We start from the raw sequence: 19,297 nt of genomic DNA, 5'->3' as shown, positions 1-19,297 counted from the left end.
CCTCACGAAGGAGATGCAGTACCCCCTCCCCCACATACCAGACACTATACGAGACAGCATAAGCGTAAAATGCATTAGGATTAGCATCCCATAGAGGTTCGCTCTCTCTCTCTCGCTCTCTGAAATCACTTTTTTTTTATTTATTTAATTCTTTTAATGCTTTCAAAACATTCCTAATTATTTGATGTGGGTTTATCAAGAAACAAAGGAGGACACTCGAGAATTGGAGTTTCTGACCCTAAGTGATGATCAGCACTTAGCTTAGAAAACACCTCACTCTTTCTAGGTTGGACCTGAAAATGCTTCACAGGTTTGTTAGGATCTCTCTTTCTGCCATATTAATGGTGTTTTTAACAATTAATTTGAATTGACTTTTAGGTAAAATGATAATGTAATGCTTTCAGTTTTCAAATTTTGAACTGCACGTTATAATTTTTTGCCATGGAGCAGGTTTGTCCAGCCCCGTACTGAATGAAGGGGAGCTTGAGTCCTTGCTAAATGATCCCTCTTTGAAACCTCAAGTTTTGCCAACATTTTGAACTGCGTGTTGAAGTTGCTAGCAACATGTCGAAGGCAATATCTGTGAACTACTCGTTGTCGTCCATCATCATGTCTAGGCCAGTTTGCAATTGCACTTTGAATACCCTTATGTCGGTCAGAAATTATACAGATGTCCTTATCTGCTATCACATCCCCCAGTGCATTCCTGAGGCGTTCTAAAAACCACCCCCAACTAGACCCTGACTCTTTGTCCACAACAGCAAAGGCAAAAGGCAAAACCTTGTTGTTGGCATCGGTGGCCATTGCAATCAACAACACCCCTCGATATTTACCATACAAATGGGTCCCATCAATACTGATCACTGGCTTACAATGTCTGAATCCTGCAATGCATGGAGCGAAAGCCCAAAATATATAGCGCAATATTGTATCACCGAACTCGTCCCTGGGTATGGTGTGAAACCAGAAACGGGTGCCAGGTTCTTGATCCCAGTATGCAAACAATAACTTTTTCAACCTTTCGTAAGACTCTTCCCAATCCCCAAGTATCTTTGCAATACCTCGTTGTTTCGCATCCCATATCTTATAGTAAGAAAGAATATGCCCATAATACTTCCCTTTAATGAAATGTCTGAGGTGATAAATTGTTGTCGTGTGTTTCTCTTTCAACAATGGAACAAATTCTTCTGCTAGAAAATTACAATCCATCATTCTACCATCAAGGGCCGTGGCAAGGGGCATACAACTATGAGGACCCCTATAAGATGTGACCATCCATAGTCCGAGTTCAGGCTTCACAACTGCCCCAACGTACCACATGCATGATTCATCGCTGCATTTCACAGACAGTCTACTTGTGGTCGACCTACTAGTCACAAAGTTTCTGTTATGCTTTGCGGCGTAAATTGTTAATGCACGTCTCACCGCATCTTTATTAGCAAAAATCAACCCTTTCGCAAAATTCATGTCTGCATTCCAAGAACCAAATGATTGCTGAACAACTTCAGGATCAACCATATTTTCCCAAGTATTTTCATAAAATGATGAGGCAGGAGGTTCATAAACGAGGGCCGTATTTGTAACATGCTGAACTCTAGCATTAGCGTCCTCATCATCTTCATCACATTCAGCCATATCATCAACATGAGGAATGTGAGTAATTTCATGGTCATCAAGACCCCTGTCAAAGTCACCATCGTCAATCCTCTCTTCATACTCATCTCTATCCTCACAATCTTCCCTAGAACAGTCTTCGTCTTCATCTTCATCTTCAACTACTGGAACTGTAGAGGATTCATCTCGATGTGTACAAAATTGATCTTCATATCTATTTCCAGGTTCACTCTCAATTGTTACTGGTGTCTCTTGAAAAGGGGGTGTATAGCCTCCCAATGTGGTGCATTGATCATCTAGGACTGCAAACTGTAGAGATGTAGTTGTTTGTACAATTTCGTCTTCTACGCCGACTTCTGCACGAGGCTCCAAAGTGACATATAACTCAAAATCTGCTGCTTGTTTCCATTTGTCCATCTTACTAAACATGAATTTCACATGTTTGTCCTCTGTTATCGCCATATATCTGTAATTAATGCATTGATTGAGGACTTCATATGGAGAACGGAAAGTAATATGTATGTCATGCAAAGCAGGGTTCACTTGCAACTCTTCCATAATTTTTACTTTCAGCTCATTCAGGGTCTTTAGCTTACGGCGTATCATCATATAGTAGCACTGGATACCCGAAACTTGAAATGAGGCTCCATCATAAGGGTTGGCATTGCTAAGGGGTCCACCGTAGTATATATTTATATAGATCATTGTCAACCTATAGATCATCAAGTGCAATTGTGTTAGTGACAAATTTATAACGCTCAATCAACATCAATCACAAAACTTTGCGTATGAAATGCCAACAATACTAACCTCAACCAAATTTGCATATACTCACCTTTAGTAATCTTACAAAAATAGTCATTACCAATTTCATATTCTTTAAAAATTCTAAATCATTCTAGGGGCATGACTTTCAAAACCCATTCAAATAAGTTATGATGAACAAAAATATTATATACCAACCAGTTATCCATTGAAATCTCTGTTACAAATCTTAAACAAATATATCTTGAAATAATTTATGGTAAAAAGACTACTATCTTAGGTATCAAACTCATAATGTTATGATATATCCATGAGAAAGACCTAAAAGTACTAAATATTCCTAACAATTGATCACAATATTTAGTACTAAATATTCCCAATAATTAATCACAATATTAATTTTTTTTTTAACTTAGCATATTATCACAATATTTACACTAACAAACAAAACAAATATTCCCATATGTTGTAATAACATAATAATCATAATATTTGGTACTAAATATTCCCAATAATCACAATATTTGTAGTTATTTTCTAAAAAAACCCTAATGACTCCATTCTTTTTGCCAATATCTAATCCCCTAAAATCCTAAAGGGCTATGGAAATGGACAGCGTTTGCTCTCTTTCTATTTTTAAAGTCTGCTCCTTTTTTCCTAACTTGGAATGTTACAAATGGTAATAACACCAAATATTTGTAAATTTTTCACAAACTATACGTGCTCGGGCTGCACCATCCTTACACATTCATTCATGGTCATGGTCATGACCATTTCATGTTACAATTTTACTGTTGCAACTTCCTTAAAAAAAATAAAAAATAATTGGATTTATAAGATTTTGAGCTTCGAACCTTTAGCCAAAAAAGTTTTATATATTCTCTTAAATGAAAAAATAAAAATAAAAAGGAAAAAATTGCATATCTAGAGTACTCAAATTTTCACATAATAATCACAATATTTGGTACTAAATATTCCCAATAATCACAATATTAACTTTCTTAAAAAAAAACTTAGCAAATAATTTAATCACAATATTCACACTAACAAAAAAAAAAAAAAAAAAAAAATTCCCCAATATGTTGTAATTTAATCAAAATATTTACACTAACAAAAAAAAATTCCCCAATATGTTGTAATTTAATCACAATTATTTACTAAATATTCCCAACAATTAATCATTAAATTACTACTCATTATAGATATTTTTTCTTAAGTAGATTTATGATCTTATATAAATGTGTTATAACATTAATTTAAAAAAAAATAGCAAATAATCACAATATACTAACAAATAAATTAATCACACTATTTACACTAACAAATAAGAAAAACAAAACATTTCCTAATATGTTCTAAATTTTTCTTTAAAAAAAACCTAGCAAATAATCACAATATACTAACAAATAAATTGATCACAATATTTACACTAACAAATAAGAAAAAACAAAACTTTTCCTAATATGTTCTAAATTTTTCTTTAAAAAAAATCTAGCAAAATAATCACAACATTGTAAAAATATTACCTGAGAATGTTGTGTGATGAGTGTTCTGTGAGTGAGTTGAATATAGAGACTGTGAGTTGAAAGAGTGTTCAAGAGAACTTATATTCACAATACAGAGAGAGCATATAGAGACTGAGTTGAAAGAGTTGAAAGATAACTTATATTCACAATACAGAGAGAGCATATAGAGACTGAGTTGAAAGAGTTGAAAGAGTGTTTAAGATAACTTATATTCACAATACAGAGAGAGCATATAGAGACTGAGTTGAAACAGTTGAGAGAGCATATAGAGACTGAGTTTCTGATATTCACAATACAACTTATTCCCACGGCAAGAGAGAACTTATTGGAGCTGGGACCCACAGACACATGGAGGGCTGGGGACTGAAGCTGCTGTGGGGGAACTGTGATGCCCACGTGAAAGCTGCTGTGGGATGGGAGTGTTGCTGTTTGATGGAACTGATGCTGGTTTATAAAAGGAAATCGAGTCCAAAGGACTCGGTTCCTAAGCCTGAAAAACGAGTTCGTTAAACTCGACTTCTAAGGCTGGAAATCGAGTCCAATGGACTCGGTTTCCAGGCTTTGAAACCGAGTGCAAGGGACTCGGTTTCCATGCTTTAAAACCAAGTCCTTTGGACTCGTTTTCCAGCCTTAGAAGTCGAGTTCTTTTAACTCGATTTCTAGCAATAATAAACTAATAAACCCAGGAAATCGTGGATACTGAACTCGAGTTGCTATATTCCAAATTAGTTTCAAACGTTTCCTAACTAATGAAATAGTTTCGGTTTCAAGGTTATTTTCTAAAAAATCCCCTGCATCACGTCTACCCACAAATGACAGTTCGTAGTTGCTGGTGATAGGACACAAATGAAAGAAACATGCTTTTATGCAATGGTAAATGGATTATGGAACTTTGTTTTAGATTTACATGGTAAACAACACATGCTGCCCCACTTTTTTTCATTAAATTATTTTGTACATAACTCAAGACGGTCATTCACAATTTGGGGATGAGTGGGCGGGTAGCATAGGTTTTATAGAAAAAGGAAGAAGTAGTAATATATTATATATGTGATCCAGCCCACGCTTTTTTTTTTTCTTTTTTCTTTTTGGTTTTTTTAAATTATAATTTCACCTTTGTAAATTTTCAATTATAATTTCTAAATTTTCCATCTTAAATTCTCTCCCACCTCTGTAGTGGGTCGTCTCTACCACTGCTGTGTGGTCTATATCTACCACCTTTGTGTGGTCTTTCTCCACCATCCGTGTGGCTCTTCTCCACCATTAGTGTGTGGATTTTCTCTCCCCACTCTCTTTGTGGTCCTTTCCATCTAAATCAGAATCTTCCCATCAATCTTTCCCCAAATCTCTGTTTTCATACCCATAAATTCATACCCAAATTGCATGAGGTTGCTTAGGGAGGAGACCATCACTGCTCCTCAGTGGGTTTGGTTGGTTGCCTCTGTGTTTTGCCTTTCGTGGATCCTGGTTGCGGGAATAGCACTAATTCCACAGCCAGTGAGTGGATCGGCACCCCTTATTGCTGAGTCTCTGCCTTCTTTTTTGTTTATGATACAATTTCGGCAAGCTTTGATTCTCCTTGCTTGGCTTTGTCATGGCCTAGTTCAAGCTGAGTCGAAAAGATCCCTCATAGCCATTGTAAATAAGGCCAAAGTTCTTATTGCTCAGTTAGTCAGAATGAAGATTCTCATGTGGAATTGTAGAGGAGCTCTTAATCTGGAATTTAAGAGAAGGGTTTGTGAGTTGGTTGCGAATCATCGCCCCTCGATTATGGTTATTACGGAGACCAGAGTTGGTGGTGAGAGAGCTGAAAAAATCATAGAGGGATTGCCCTTTGATGGTTTTATTACAACGGACACTATTGGGTATGCTGGTGGCTTATGGATCCTGTGGAGAGGGTGCGGAAATTTCTCTGTTGGCGAATACGGAGCAGGAGATACATGCTACTCTTAAGGTACATGCTTCAAACCTTTCTTGGTTATTTTCTGCTATTTATCCTAGTCCTCATCTGGCTGAAAGACGAATATTATGGTCTAATATTGAGGAGGTGGGTTGGTTGCACTCAATGCCATGGCTTATGATAGGGGATTTTAATGAAGTCCTTTGTGATGAGGATAAATTTGGAGGGAACCAAATTAACATTAATCGAGCTATGGAATTTAAAGCTTGTCTAGATTCCTGTAGTTTTGTTGACTTGGGATTTGCGGGGCCCAAATATACTTGGACGAATAAGAGACAATTAACAGACTTAATATTGGAAAGGATAGACCGATGTTTTGGTAACCCCCTCTGGAGAGTTCTCTATCCTAAATCAGCTGTAACTCATTTACCCAGAACTGATCATCACCCAGTTTTGATTGAACTCTAGAAGCCCGAGACTGATAGGGCTAGCAGACCTTTTCGCTTTCAAAGTATGTGGCTATTACATCCAGAATTTCCGAGGGTGGTCAAAGAAGCTTGGTCTGAAGGAGGTTCCTTGCACTCAGCCACTGTGGGGTTTACAAGGAAGGTGAAGAAATGGAATTCTGAGGTTTTTGGGAATCTCTTTGCTAGAAAGAGGAGAGTCCTAAATAGACTGAGTGGCACTCAAAGAGCTTTAGCGAATAATCCTAGTGAGTCACTACTTCAGCTTGAGAAATGGTTAATTGAGGAATACTCTTCTATCCTCCTCCAGGAAGAAGAATATTGGGCACTAAAATCAAGAATTAATGCAGCTGCGTTTGGGGATCATAACACCTCCTATTTTCACATGTCTACTATTGTTAGGAGGCAGAGGAGTAAGATTAGATGCTTGAAGAATAGTGTTGGGGAATGGATGGATAATGAAGAGGCGGTTAAAAAGCACATCTTGGTGGGGTTTGAAGAACTTTACTCCACTGAGATGTGTATGTCCTCACGGCAATCCCTGATATCAGAATTTGTTTGCTGCTTCTTAACTGAAGAAGAAAGGGATTGGATTGGTAGAGATGTCGGAGAAGGAGGTTAAGGATGGTTTGTGGAGCCTGGGGCCATTTAAAGCACCAGGTCCAAATGGTTTGCATGCTGGATTCTATCAACAATTCTGGGGAGATGCGGGGAATTCGGTTTGCAAAGAAGTTTTGGATATTTTTGAGTATGGGAAAGTGCCTGAATATCTTAATGAGACCCTTATTACTCTGATTCCGAAGTGCCAAAGCCCTGAATCTTTGAATAATTATAGACCGATCAGTCTTTGTAATTCGATCTATAAAGTGGTTTCAAAAATTATTGTAAACAGAATTAGACCCCACATAGGTAAATCGGTTGCCCCTGTCTAAACAGCTTTTGTACCGGGTAGGAAAGGTATTGATAATGTGTTGTTAGCTCAAGAGCTGTTCTATGCTTTGGATAGAAAGAAAGGAAAGGAAGGGTATATGGCTATTAAAGTGGACTTGGAGAAAGCTTATGACAGATTAGAATGGAGCTTTGTTTATAAGGTGCTTTAAGCTTTTCATTTTCCTCCTAACCTGATCAAGGTGATTATGAGCTGTGTTACTTCTACAAGGATTTCGATCCTATTTAATGGGGGTGCTTTGGAGCCTTTCAACCATCAAGAGGGCTAAAGGCAAGGAGACCCGATTTCTCCTTACTTGTTTATCCTATGTATGGAGTTTCTTAGGCGCTTAATTGAGGAGAAATGTGTTAATGGAGATTGGGTTCTATTAAAAGCCTCACGGGAGAATATTGGAATATCCCATTTGTTTTTTACAGATGATTAATATTATTTGCTAAGGTGGAGGAGAAAGCTTGTGAGGCAATTTCAAAAGTTCTAAACATATTTTGTGAGGAGTCGGGGCAAAAGGCGAGCCTTGAAAAGTCGAGAATTTATTTCTCTCCAAATGTTCAAGAGGGAATTAGTGAAGAGATATGCTCTAAATTGGGAATTCAAGCCACGACCAATATTGGCAAGTATTTGGGATTTCCTATTAATCATAGAGGGGCAACAAGGAACCAGTTTAATTTTGTTGTGGATACGGTGATGAATAAACTTGCGGGCTAGAAGGCAAAGTTCTTATCCTTTGCAAGGAGGACTATCCTTGTGAAATCGGTCATGTCAGCTATCCCTAACTATGTGATGCAAGGGGAGGCATTACCTATACACTTATGCGAGAAATTGGATAAGATCAATAGGGATTTCCTATGGGGGTCAACTAGAGAGAAGAAAAAACTTCATTTGGTTAGGTGGAGTAAAATAATTAAACCAAAGGAGGAGGGTGGTCTTGGGATACAGGCAGCAAGAGAAAAAAACTTAGCACTCCTTGCTAAGTTGAATTGGAGAATGTATATGGAGAAAGAAGCTTTGTGGGCTAATGTTATTTTGAAAAAGTACTGTTCAGTAGATAGAAGACGATCAAGTAATCCTGACAAGCTTCCGGCCTCATCTAATTGGAAGGCTATTAAAGCTGGCTTCCAAACCTTTGCTGATGGTATTTGTTAGGGAGTGGGCAATGGGACTAAGATTAGAGTCTGGACGGATTGTTGGATAAGAGGAAAGTCTCTAAGGGAATTGATTGAATTGAAGGTCCCTTGAATCATCATGAGGCGGATATGATGGTTGTTAAGCTTCTTGGTGGACAAGGTCAGAGATGGAGATGGGAAAGGCTTTCATTTGAGCTGCCTTAGGAAGTTAAAGATTAAATTAAAGCTATACCTCTAAGTCAAGTTGGTAGAAGTGAGGATTTAGTTCTATGGAAACACTCAAAAGATGGGGAATTTTCTGCAAAATCAGCCTATTTAGCTAATATATCTCAGGATCCAGCCCCTACCTTCCTTGGTGCTTGGATTTGGAAGTTAGATGTGCTGCCCAAAATTGCGAATTTTTTGTGGCTGTGTATTCATAAGAGTGTACCAGTTAAAGATGTCCTTGCTTCTAGGGGTATCATTGAAGATAAGATCTACCCTCTTTGCAAGAATCAGCCTAAAACAATTGATTTTTTTTTTAGGGAGTGTGACTTTGCCCGAAATTTTTGGCATCTAATGAGCGTGGCACCTAATGCTGTGCAGTCATTCTAAGCCTCGGATGTGATTACTTGGCTACAGGAAAATTGTTTTAGTAACGCAAAGCACCAATCTTTGGTGCCATGGAGATTTGTCTTTCCTTTTGCTATATGGGAGTTGTGGAAACATAGAAACAAAGTGTCCTTTGAGAATATTCCTCTAAATCCAATGCTGTGCAGATTGTGTATAAATCAAGTCATGGAGTATTATTTTTGTGTGGGCAAGATCAGGGAACAGAGAAGCATGGCTGTCATTGCTGTGAGATGGGAAAAACCACCTCTAAATTGGTATAAGCTAAATACTGATGGGGCGTCGTGTGGAAATCCCGGGAGAGCAAGAGGCGGTGGTGTCATAAGGGACAGTGCAAGAAATTGGATAAGGGGCTTTGCTAGATATATTGGCTATACTACAAGCATAATAGTTGAGTTTTGGGCACTTAGGGATGGTTTGAAATTAGCCATTTAGCTTGGCATGCAAAATTTGGAAGTTGAACTTGATGCGAAAGTCATTGTAGACTTAATTAAATCCAGGAACTCTTCCAATACAGCATACTCTTCCTTATTGTTTGATTGTAGATTATTACTGGAATTGATTCCTCATACCAAGGTGAAGCATGTGTTTCGGGAAGCAAATAAATGTGTAAATGCTTTAGTTAGGAAAGGATGTCATGCTCATGAGGAATTTGTTATTTTTGATGGTCCCCCATCTGTTGATGTTTTTGATATAGTGTATGCTGATGAGATTGGGGAAAGTTTTTGTAGGCAAGTTGTTGCTAACTTAGCCATTTTGGCTGCCTAGTTTAATTTTATTTTCCTTTTCACCCAAAAAAAAAAAAATTTATAATTTCTAGTATTTTGTTGCTTAATCTCATAGATAGTGTTTCTTTTAGTAATATTGTATTGCTTTGTCAAATTCTTTGAATAATATAAAGAATATGGTTACTTAACCCAATTAATGTACTAAATTATATATATAAACTAGATTCTTCACCACTTTCTTACCCTTGGCACTTGCTTCTTGCATAGGACGCTTGCCTGCAGCTTGGGTTTGGTCAACATCAGTCTCCTCCGTAATCCAAGGAATACTATCCAAGTTGGGGGTGTAATAGTTATCATCAAGATGGATAGGAGCAACATCAGCGGCAAGCTCCTCCTCCTCCAGTGCACACTCTTCATCGGAGTTCAGTGCGAGTGTGTTTGATGAAATCTAAAGGTGCCCATTTGCAGTACTGGGGGCAAACAACTGCTTCAGCTTATCGTAGTCGGGGCATCCCTTCTTTCGCAGGTTATTTGCGTTCCGATTAGCCTACAACAACACAAGCATAGGAACAATTGTTAGGCATCAAAGTAATCAGAACAATACAAAGACATACCATACTAACATGAAACTCGAAATGCATAAAGTAACATACCGCCACCACATGTACCCAAACCTTGTCGATGCATGTAACAATTTGGGTGGCCTCATCCCACCCCAACCCCAACCCCATACGATTCAGCAATTGACTCCACTTGCATTGTTTACCCCAAAGCCTATTGTGCTTTTGGAAGACTTTCTTAGCGGTGAAATTTTTACCAGTCCTTTTATTAAGTTCTTGTGTCATTGTTTCCCACATAGGGCCCTTCAAAACACCATTCTCCATATTATCCTTTATTTGTTCCTCTACCATAATCTCTATAAATATGTGTTCCATGTGGGGAGGCCACATTTTACCATCCGCATCTTGGGATTCATGTGCCATCTAATTCAAATATCTCGCATGGTAAGATAAACACACTTTGTATTGATAGGTAAAAAAATGAATAAGGAATATTAATGTGTTACCGCGACCAAGTATGTTGTGTAAGGAGAAAGTGTACAAGTAACTCTACATAAACAAGCGGTACATGTAAATGAAGATAACACCATACTGACATATACTCCAATTCATAGCTAAACATGTACATTATGACCATGTAACATATAAAAAGTCAAAAGACCGAAACATTGTTTTATTACAAAAGTGGTCACTAATAGCCATAGAATAGTGCATGTGAAAGTGTACGCTAACGACACCATAGTAGTCTACAAACCATAGTGGGAAAAAAATAAGTTAGCAGAAACAAAATGGTTAGCTATGCACTACAATGCTTCTAAGTTCACCAATCACCTCTTACTGAGATAGACCAACCCCCCTCATTCGGACCCACCACTGGCCACCCACACCTTGGCCCATAACGAACTCCGTTGGCCCTACAATACTCCCTCCGAACCATACTGAACCGACTCATAACCTGCCTCTTGCGGAAATCCTTCCCAGTCCGAGCATTGAGAGTGTTTATGATCACATCCCACAATGGCTCATGGGGAAGCCTTGCCGCAAAATTACCCAGCAGGAATTGGCCGAAGACAGTGTCACATAGTTCATCGACACAATCATCATCCCACCTCCTTAAATCCCTAGCCATCTAACAACAACCTCTAATCATGTAACAATCACATGTAAACAATAAACATTTCCATATATTCAATCAAAGTCAGACAATAGTGTTTAGGGGTCTTATCTTAAGGTGCAATAGTTTTTACTTGATCCTCCCTTAAAAACGCACCATATTGTTTATGGATACAGTTAGCTATGTTACATACTCTATTGATCTATTGATGTATATTCTATCTATAGCTACATCTTATCAGTTAAACTAAGTAGTAGCTAAAGTAACAATCATAATAAAAAACAAGATAGAGCAACTAAGGCACATCCATCTTTGATTTTTTTTTTTGAAAAAGGTACATCCATCTTCCATTATAAGAATATCACATGAACCATGTCGAAAAATAGTATAATTAGTAAGCAAATAAGCAGGGGAACCCACAACACAGATTAAGCAAAGAAAAAAAATGATGATTAGTTTTCTTAAAAAATGAGCAAAGCAGAGATTGTTCATAATACTAATATTAGAGAGTGAGCAAAGCAGACATTGTTTACATTCTTCAAAAATGAGCAAAGCAAGGGAACCTACAACATGAGAGGGTGATTAGTTTTCTTAAAAAATGATGATTAAAAAAACTAAATCTAAACCTCAAGGAATCTGTAACGATGTTTTGGTAGAGTTTCGGTACAGATAATTTTTTTTCCCCAAGCCAACAGCAGAGCAAAGCAGACATTGTTCATAATACCATGGTTGTAACAAAGGAACAAGACAGAGAAACCTCTAAAAAAATAAAATAAAAACAAAAAAAAGAGGCATAAAAGCTATACTTGAGTAGAGAGTAAAAAAAGATGCATAAAGAAACAAGGATTCATAGCCAAGTGAGCCAAGGTCTCAATAAACACAACACAAAAAAATGGAGGAACATGGAAAAAACAAGAAATATCAAAATAAAACCTTGCAACTTCGAGCATGTAAATAGATGGAAGGGGAGCGTTTAGGTCTCACTGAAAAATGGAATCGATGAACGGAGCTGACCTGGAGCTGGGCCTTGTGCTGATCGACGGAACTGGAGCTTATTTCAGTTGTGCTTATGCTGTGGGTTTGGGAGAAGGAAAAGGGAAAGTGATGAAGTGCAAGTGGTGTGGGTGGTTGGGTAAGTAATGAGATAAAAGATCCGTTGAAGCTTTAGCCTGCATTGCAGTGATGGGACTACACAGGACTCGTTTGTGCTGAAAATTTATGAAAATTGCCACTGAGTTAACATAACCCATAACTTGAAAACGCGTTGGAGCTGTTTCTGAATTTATTAACCCATATCTCAAAAAAGTGAGATTTGTTAACTGAGTGAATTGCTTGAAAATCATCCAAACAATGTCACTACCCGTGGGCCCCACCGATTTTAGGTTATGAGTTAACAAAACTTAGATTTGTTAACTCAGTTCACCAAAATCCAAACAAGGCCTAAGGCCATGTTTGGTTTAAGCATCACTCAAATTTCATAATTCATATCTAAGTTTTCATCATTCTTAACTCACTCTCATATCTTAGTTTTAATTTCCTATTTTCTCTTAATGCATTCCACAGCATTGTTTGGCACCTAAGAATCCATTTGGTTTTTGGTTTGAAAAATCTCATTTTTATCTCATTTGGTGGAACCCACATGTTAGAAAACTCATAACGGCTATTTTTGAATAACTGAAAAAGCCAAACTCAATTGCAAAATAATACAATCCACAGTAACAACAGCAACTACCACAAAAAAATAGCAACCACCACCAACCCAATCCTCACAACCACTACACAAAATATGGCAACCACCACCAACCCAAACCCAACAACTACTACACAAAACAGAGCGACCCTTTCTCTCTTACCCGCGGTTTGAATTTTTCGCTTTCAGATTTTCCCCATTCCAAAACTCACAGCCAAAGAAGCCCAAAAAAATACCGTATAAAATCCATAATCCCCCCCCCCCCTTCCACACACACACACACACACAGAGAAATGTTACCATAAAATCCAAACAACTTCACATCAAGAACCCAACAGCAAAGAGGTTTGAATCAAAAAATAAAAGGAAGAGTTGTTCAACAAGAATCACCTGAGATGGAGGGAAGATCTAGTGAAGTGTGTGTTATGGTTTGCACAAAGAAGAAAGAAAGAATCACCAGAGTGAAGAGATGAAAAAAAAAATGCTAAGAGAAGAGCCGAAGTGAAAAAAGAAAAAAAGAAAAGAGAGAAAAGGAAAGAGTTGTTGGTGTCACGGCTTGAGTGTAACAAAACATTGTAATGGCTCCCACGATTCATTTTAATTACCAAATTTCCATTTAAAATTACAAAAATGTCATCACAACTCATTTTCATAACTTGTAAACTTCGAAAAGTTGTTCTCATTTTCCACAATTCTAACTCAATTTTTTGAGTTATGAGTTATAAAAATTGAGAAAGAAAACTAAACCAAACAACTTCACTTAGTGTGGGGTCTAATGTTTTAAATTTCGTTTCGTCCAGGTCAGAATATTTTGTTTCGATGCTTAATTTGGTGCACTTACCCCCTTGTTCCGTTTCGGTCTAAATTTTGGTTTGTTCCGAACTATTCCGGTGTTTCAGATGAATTCCGGTTATTCCCGTCTCTAAATTCTGGCCTATTCTGAGATGTTCTAGATTGTGTTGGATTTTTTCATACATTGAAACCCAGAATTCATCATTTGATTCATTCTATTCCCATATCATATTTTAAATTTTGATTCGGTTAATTAGATATAATGAGATATGAAATTATAAATATATAAATTATGTACATATGTGTGTATATATATCTAGTGCAAGATCAAAACAATGCACTAAAACACACCGGCCAGTACCGGAGTATTACATTCCAATTGTCAATTCGAAACGGTCTTTGGAATGAAATTCAAAACCTTGGTGGGGCCCATCATGGATAATTTGTCCTTGTCATGTCTACCGCGAGGCTAATGATATGTTGGTCAAGATATGAAGAGACAAAATGGACTGCTTAACAGAATAGTAGCAATACCCTTACTTTGTAATGAAACCTTTTTGTAGATGACCAAAGGGCACTTGGACTCTCTAAAATGTGCCCCCCTATTGCAGTTGTAATTGTTGAACTAGTTTTATAATAAATTGAATTGAACAAAGTTTTCCTCCAAATTGAGAATCTCTTCTAATCGATTACATGACGATTCGTTAGACCATCTAAAATATATTTTTTAAACAAATTACATAATTCATTATAAAAATCATGTGACTAAAACTCTAAAAATACATGTACAATCTTCATGTAGGATGTTGGAGAAAATTTCTTTCAAACCAATTTAAATTTTGTGTGCGTTTGGTATGGATTATTTTTGCCAACTTATTTTACTATCCAGCTTATTTTTGTTATTATTTATGGGTCCCATTATACTTTTTGATACTATTTATGGGTCTCACTATACTATTTCAACTAATTTTTATATTATCCACAGTACTTTCAACAAAAAAATTTCAATTTCAGCAAAATAAACAAATCCCAAACAGATCATTTGCCCAATTGAACTAAAACTTGGCAGGCAAGCCAGAATCTCAAGTTTCTACATGTTATATAATTTTGGTAAAATGAAGTCACATAGACAATTGAATTGATAGCTCGGTGTGCAATTCAGCCCAATAGTTTGGGAAGCTCTTGAGAGGGTTTGACTTAAAAATCACACCATAAATTGAGTAGAACACAGAATTGGCCCATGTTCGCTACACGTGTGCATGGTTCTTTCACTTCACACGTGTGGACTGATTATTGTAGTAAACAAAATACAAAGAGTTTTATCGTATTTGTCCAAAGGGCTTTCTCATGATTTCCCGCCAACTTAATTTGAAAGTCCTTCACGCCAAGCCACGGACAAATAGCCTCAAAAACTTTCACTCACTCAAACATGGACACCACATGTTCGATCAAATTCCTCACCCAAACGCTGCCTCCACTAACCGTTCCATGCTCGATTGTTTGCGCAAAAACCTTCCATTTCAAGCTCTTGACATCTTCAAGAGGCATCTTCAATTGGGTTTTGTCGACAATGTTGATCACGTCACTGTGGCGCTCGCGCTCAAGGCTTGTCATGGAGACCCAAAACCCGGGTGCCAAATTCACGGTTTTGCCGTTTCTTCTGGGCTTGTTTCGTACATTACGGTTTCGAATTCCTTGATGAATATGTATTGTAAATCTGGAAAGTTTGCAAAGGCTTTATGTATCTTCGAGAATCTGAGTGATCCCGATATTGTTTCTTGGAATACTGTGCTTTCGGGGTTTCAAAAGAGTGAGGACGCTTTGAGTTTTGCTCTTCGGATGAATTTGAATGGTGTTGTTTTCGATCCAGTGTCTTATACTACAATTCTTGCATTTTGTTCAGATGATGAGTTTCTTTTTGGGTTGCAGTTGCATTCCCTTGCAATGAAATTTGGATTTGATTGTGAAGTTTTTGTTGGGAATGCGCTTATATCAATGCATTCAAGATGCAGACAGTTAGTGGAAGCTCAAAGACTGTTTGATGAAATGCCAAATAGAGATTTGGTTTCGTGGAATGCAATACTATCAGGCTACACTCAGAAGGGAGATCACGGATTAGAAGCAATTTTTACATTCATTGAAATGGTGAGAGAAGGGATGAAGCTTGACCATGTCTCATTTACTAGTGCAGTTTCAGCTTGTGGTCAAGAAAGAAACTTAGAGCTTGGGAGACAGATGCATGGTTTAATTATGAAAACAGGGTATGGGAGACATGTTTCGGTTTGTAATGTTTTGATGTCTTTGTATTCAAAGTGTGAGGTCGTTGAAGATGCAAAATTAGTCTTTCAGATCATGAATGATCGCAATGTTGTCTCTTGGACTACGATAATTTCTGTGAATGAAGAGGATGCAGTGTCGCTCTTTAATGAGATGAGATTGGATGGAGTATATCCAAATGATGTTACATTTATTGGATTAATCCATGCTATATCAATCCAGACATTGGTCAAAGAAGGCCAAATGATTCATGGGTTTTGCATAAGGATTAGCTTTTTGTCCGAACCGAATGTTTGCAATAGCCTAATTACCATGTACGCTAAGTTTGAGGCCATGCAAGACTCACTGAAGGTTTTTGAGGAGCTTAACTACAGAGAAATCATATCATGGAATGCTTTAATTTCTGGATATGCTCAGAATGGGTTGTCTCAAGAAGCTCTGTGCACGTTCCTTTCAGCAATCATGGAGTCCAAGCCAAACGAATACACATTTGGTAGTGTCTTGAGTGCAATTGGTGCTGCTGAGGATATTTCTTTGAAACAAGGCCAGCGATGCCACTCTTATTTAATAAAATTTAGACTTGACACGGACCCAATTGTGTCAGGTGCTCTCCTTGACATGTATGCAAAGCGTGGGAACATTTGTGAGTCTCAAAAAGTCTTCTGTGAGATGCCTGAAAGAACTCAATTTGCTTGGACTGCAATAATCTCTGCCTATGCTAGACATGGAGACTACGATTCAGTGATAAAATTCTTCAAGGAGATGGAGAGGGAAGGGGTAAGACCTGACTCAATCACTTTCCTTTCTGTACTAACCGTATGCGGGAGAAAGGGGATGGTTGATGTGGGCCGTCAGCTCTTTGACTCTATGGTCAAAGAATATCAAATTGAACCATCCCTGGAGCATTATTCTTGTATGGTGGATATGTTGGGTCGGGCAGGACGATTGGAGGAGGCAGAGGACTTGGTGAGTCAGATTCCAGGACAGCCAGGATTGTCAGTGCTGCAAAGCTTGCTTGGGGCTTGTAAAATACATGGTAATATGGAGATGGGTGAGAGGATAGCTGATGCTTTGATGGAGATGGAGCCCACGGAGTCAGGTTCATATGTGCTGATGTCAAACTTGTATGCTGAGAAGGGGCACTGGGAAAAGGTAGCCAAAATTAGAAAAGGAATGAGAGAAAGAGGGGTGAAGAAGGAAATAGGGTTTAGTTGGGTGGATACTAGTGTTGCTAGGGGTTCCTTGTGTTTGTATAAATTCTCATCAGGTGACATGTCCCACCCACAAACTGAGGAGATATTTAGGATGGCAGAATGCATAGGATTAGAAATGAAATTTTTGAGAGAGAGAGAGAGAGGGAGAGAGCATTTGCAAGATAACCTCGTATAAGATAGATAGGTAGGAGCCCTCCAATTTGGAGGGTTAAATTTTTACATAAAATTGTTTGAATGGAATTCATGATTGTTTCTACTCTTCTTTGTGGGAAAAAATGCTTTATTTAAGCAGACACATGATGGATGCATACTGTTTAGTCATTGAAACAAAGTGACATTCAGGAATATACCCAATTTAGGTACAGAATATATGAAGAAGCTCAACCTGAGAGTACAGGTAAACAAACTTGTTAATAGTCTCAAACGAAGCTTTTATAAACTGCCAAATGATTTCAATATAAAAAAGCTGTGAGCACAGAGGAAGATGCACGCATGTTACTGCAATATGATTTTGACTCAAAAAGAGCAAAACGTGGGCGGCAGGATTCGAACCTGCGCGGGCAAAGCCCACATGATTTCTAGTCATGCCCGATAACCACTCCGGCACGCCCACTTGGTTGTTGATGTTGACCTCTCATTTTCATATTTAACAGTAAAACATTACTGAGCTTATGCTATCCTCCTTTGTATTTGGACTTGGGAGTTGTGGCGCACAATGATAGCCATACCAATTACAAACACAGAGAAAACTATGAAAATATAAAGATCTATAATTCATTGCTCAAAAATGTGTATGGCAATTTATGGTAAAAGTTGTCTTATAAGAAGACAAACCAAAAGATAAAAAGAAAATTCTAAAATGACTATAAGTGTCCTTTCTTATAAAATGATTATCTACGAATTTTATCATCTATAAAAAAATGTCTTACAAAAGCTTATCTAACTTTTTGACTATATACAATTCATGTTCTAACACTTTCAAAGTTACAAAATACTAGTACTTATCGATTACAAGAGTTAGTCCAACACACTCAAGGGGAGGTATTGCCCCTTGGACCTCTCCCAAAACTCATATATTGTAGGATTTTTAGGAAAAAAAAAATTATATTTCCTTACACACCCAAAGAAATAATATTTCTTGATTTTTGTTTAGGTAAATTAATACTCATGTTTCTCAAGTCATGACACTTTTTTAAGTTTAAATCAAATTGATCTAAAACTCAAAGTAATTGGTTCTATAATTTAAATTTAAAAAAAAAAAAAAAAAAAAAAAAAAAAAAAAAAAAACCTACACGTTTTATTTCACAACACTAAATCCTTGATGCCTCTATCCCTCCATTAATCCTTTCCTCTTCTTCTCTTGACTCTTTCACATTTTCAAAACTAAGCTTTTGCTAGAAATCCAAAATTTAAAAAATTTGAAGATTGAAAAAGAAAATTTAATTCTACACAATTTTTTTAAAGCATACAACTTTTCAAGTATATTGCTATACTATTTTACATTGATTTATTTTGAGTAATCAAATTACATTTTAAACTTTATGTGTTTAATTGATATCTTGAGTTGATTGTTACGAGCTATAAATTTATTAGTTTTATTAAATTAAGTAATCAATATTGTAGATTTATTTTGTATAAATGTTGATTAATTTTTTCAAAATAAAATTTTCTTACAATCTTGTCTTTTTAATCTTGCCCCTCCCAACTAAAATACTCGTTCTGTCATCGCTGGTGTACGTGGAATGAAAGAACTATACACACCCAACAAATAATCGTGTGCTAAAAAAGTTCTGACTACCCATTTTATTTCAAAGAAAGATCAAGATTCAATCAGGCTCAGCCCCATCCCGTAGCCTTGGCAAGGTGTATAATCATCTTATAAAAATAAAAATCGATTCTAGTGATTTTGAATCTATAAATTGTCACCGACAAAAGATGTGAACTTCCCCCTTTCTCCCGAAGCCTTCCCAA

The 19,297-nt window shown here is 37.2% G+C and overlaps 1 protein-coding gene, 2 long non-coding RNA genes and 1 other non-coding gene across 4 annotated transcripts; 3 read left to right on the top strand and 1 right to left on the bottom strand.

The window, feature by feature from the left end:
- Positions 1–3: 3 nt before the first annotated feature.
- On the top strand, positions 4–534 carry LOC126707382 (uncharacterized). Its single transcript, XR_007648935.1, has 3 exons — positions 4–96; positions 201–310; positions 451–534. It is a non-coding gene; the product is annotated as an uncharacterized LOC126707382 (long non-coding RNA).
- A 4,541-nt stretch (positions 535–5,075) lies between these two features.
- On the top strand, positions 5,076–11,579 carry LOC126715369 (uncharacterized). The gene is made up of 2 exons (XR_007651851.1): positions 5,076–5,859; positions 9,947–11,579. It is a non-coding gene; the product is annotated as an uncharacterized LOC126715369 (long non-coding RNA).
- A 3,407-nt stretch (positions 11,580–14,986) lies between these two features.
- LOC126715368 (pentatricopeptide repeat-containing protein At4g32430, mitochondrial) lies at positions 14,987–17,599 on the top strand. The gene has a single exon (XM_050415943.1). The coding sequence runs from the start codon at positions 15,183–15,185 to the stop codon at positions 17,499–17,501; it is 2,319 nt and encodes a 772-aa protein (XP_050271900.1). The 5' UTR covers positions 14,987–15,182; the 3' UTR covers positions 17,502–17,599.
- Positions 17,600–17,857: 258 nt separating this feature from the next.
- Positions 17,858–17,939, bottom strand: TRNAS-AGA (transfer RNA serine (anticodon AGA)). Its single transcript has one exon. It is a non-coding gene; the product is annotated as a tRNA-Ser (tRNA).
- Between the last annotated feature and the right edge of the window lie 1,358 nt (positions 17,940–19,297).

The sequence above is a fragment of the Quercus robur genome, chromosome 2 (assembly GCF_932294415.1).
Source record: "Quercus robur chromosome 2, dhQueRobu3.1, whole genome shotgun sequence".
NCBI classification, from domain to species: domain Eukaryota; kingdom Viridiplantae; phylum Streptophyta; class Magnoliopsida; order Fagales; family Fagaceae; genus Quercus; species Quercus robur.
Note: the sequence above shows the minus strand (reverse complement) of the source record. Positions and strands in the feature narration are given on the sequence as shown.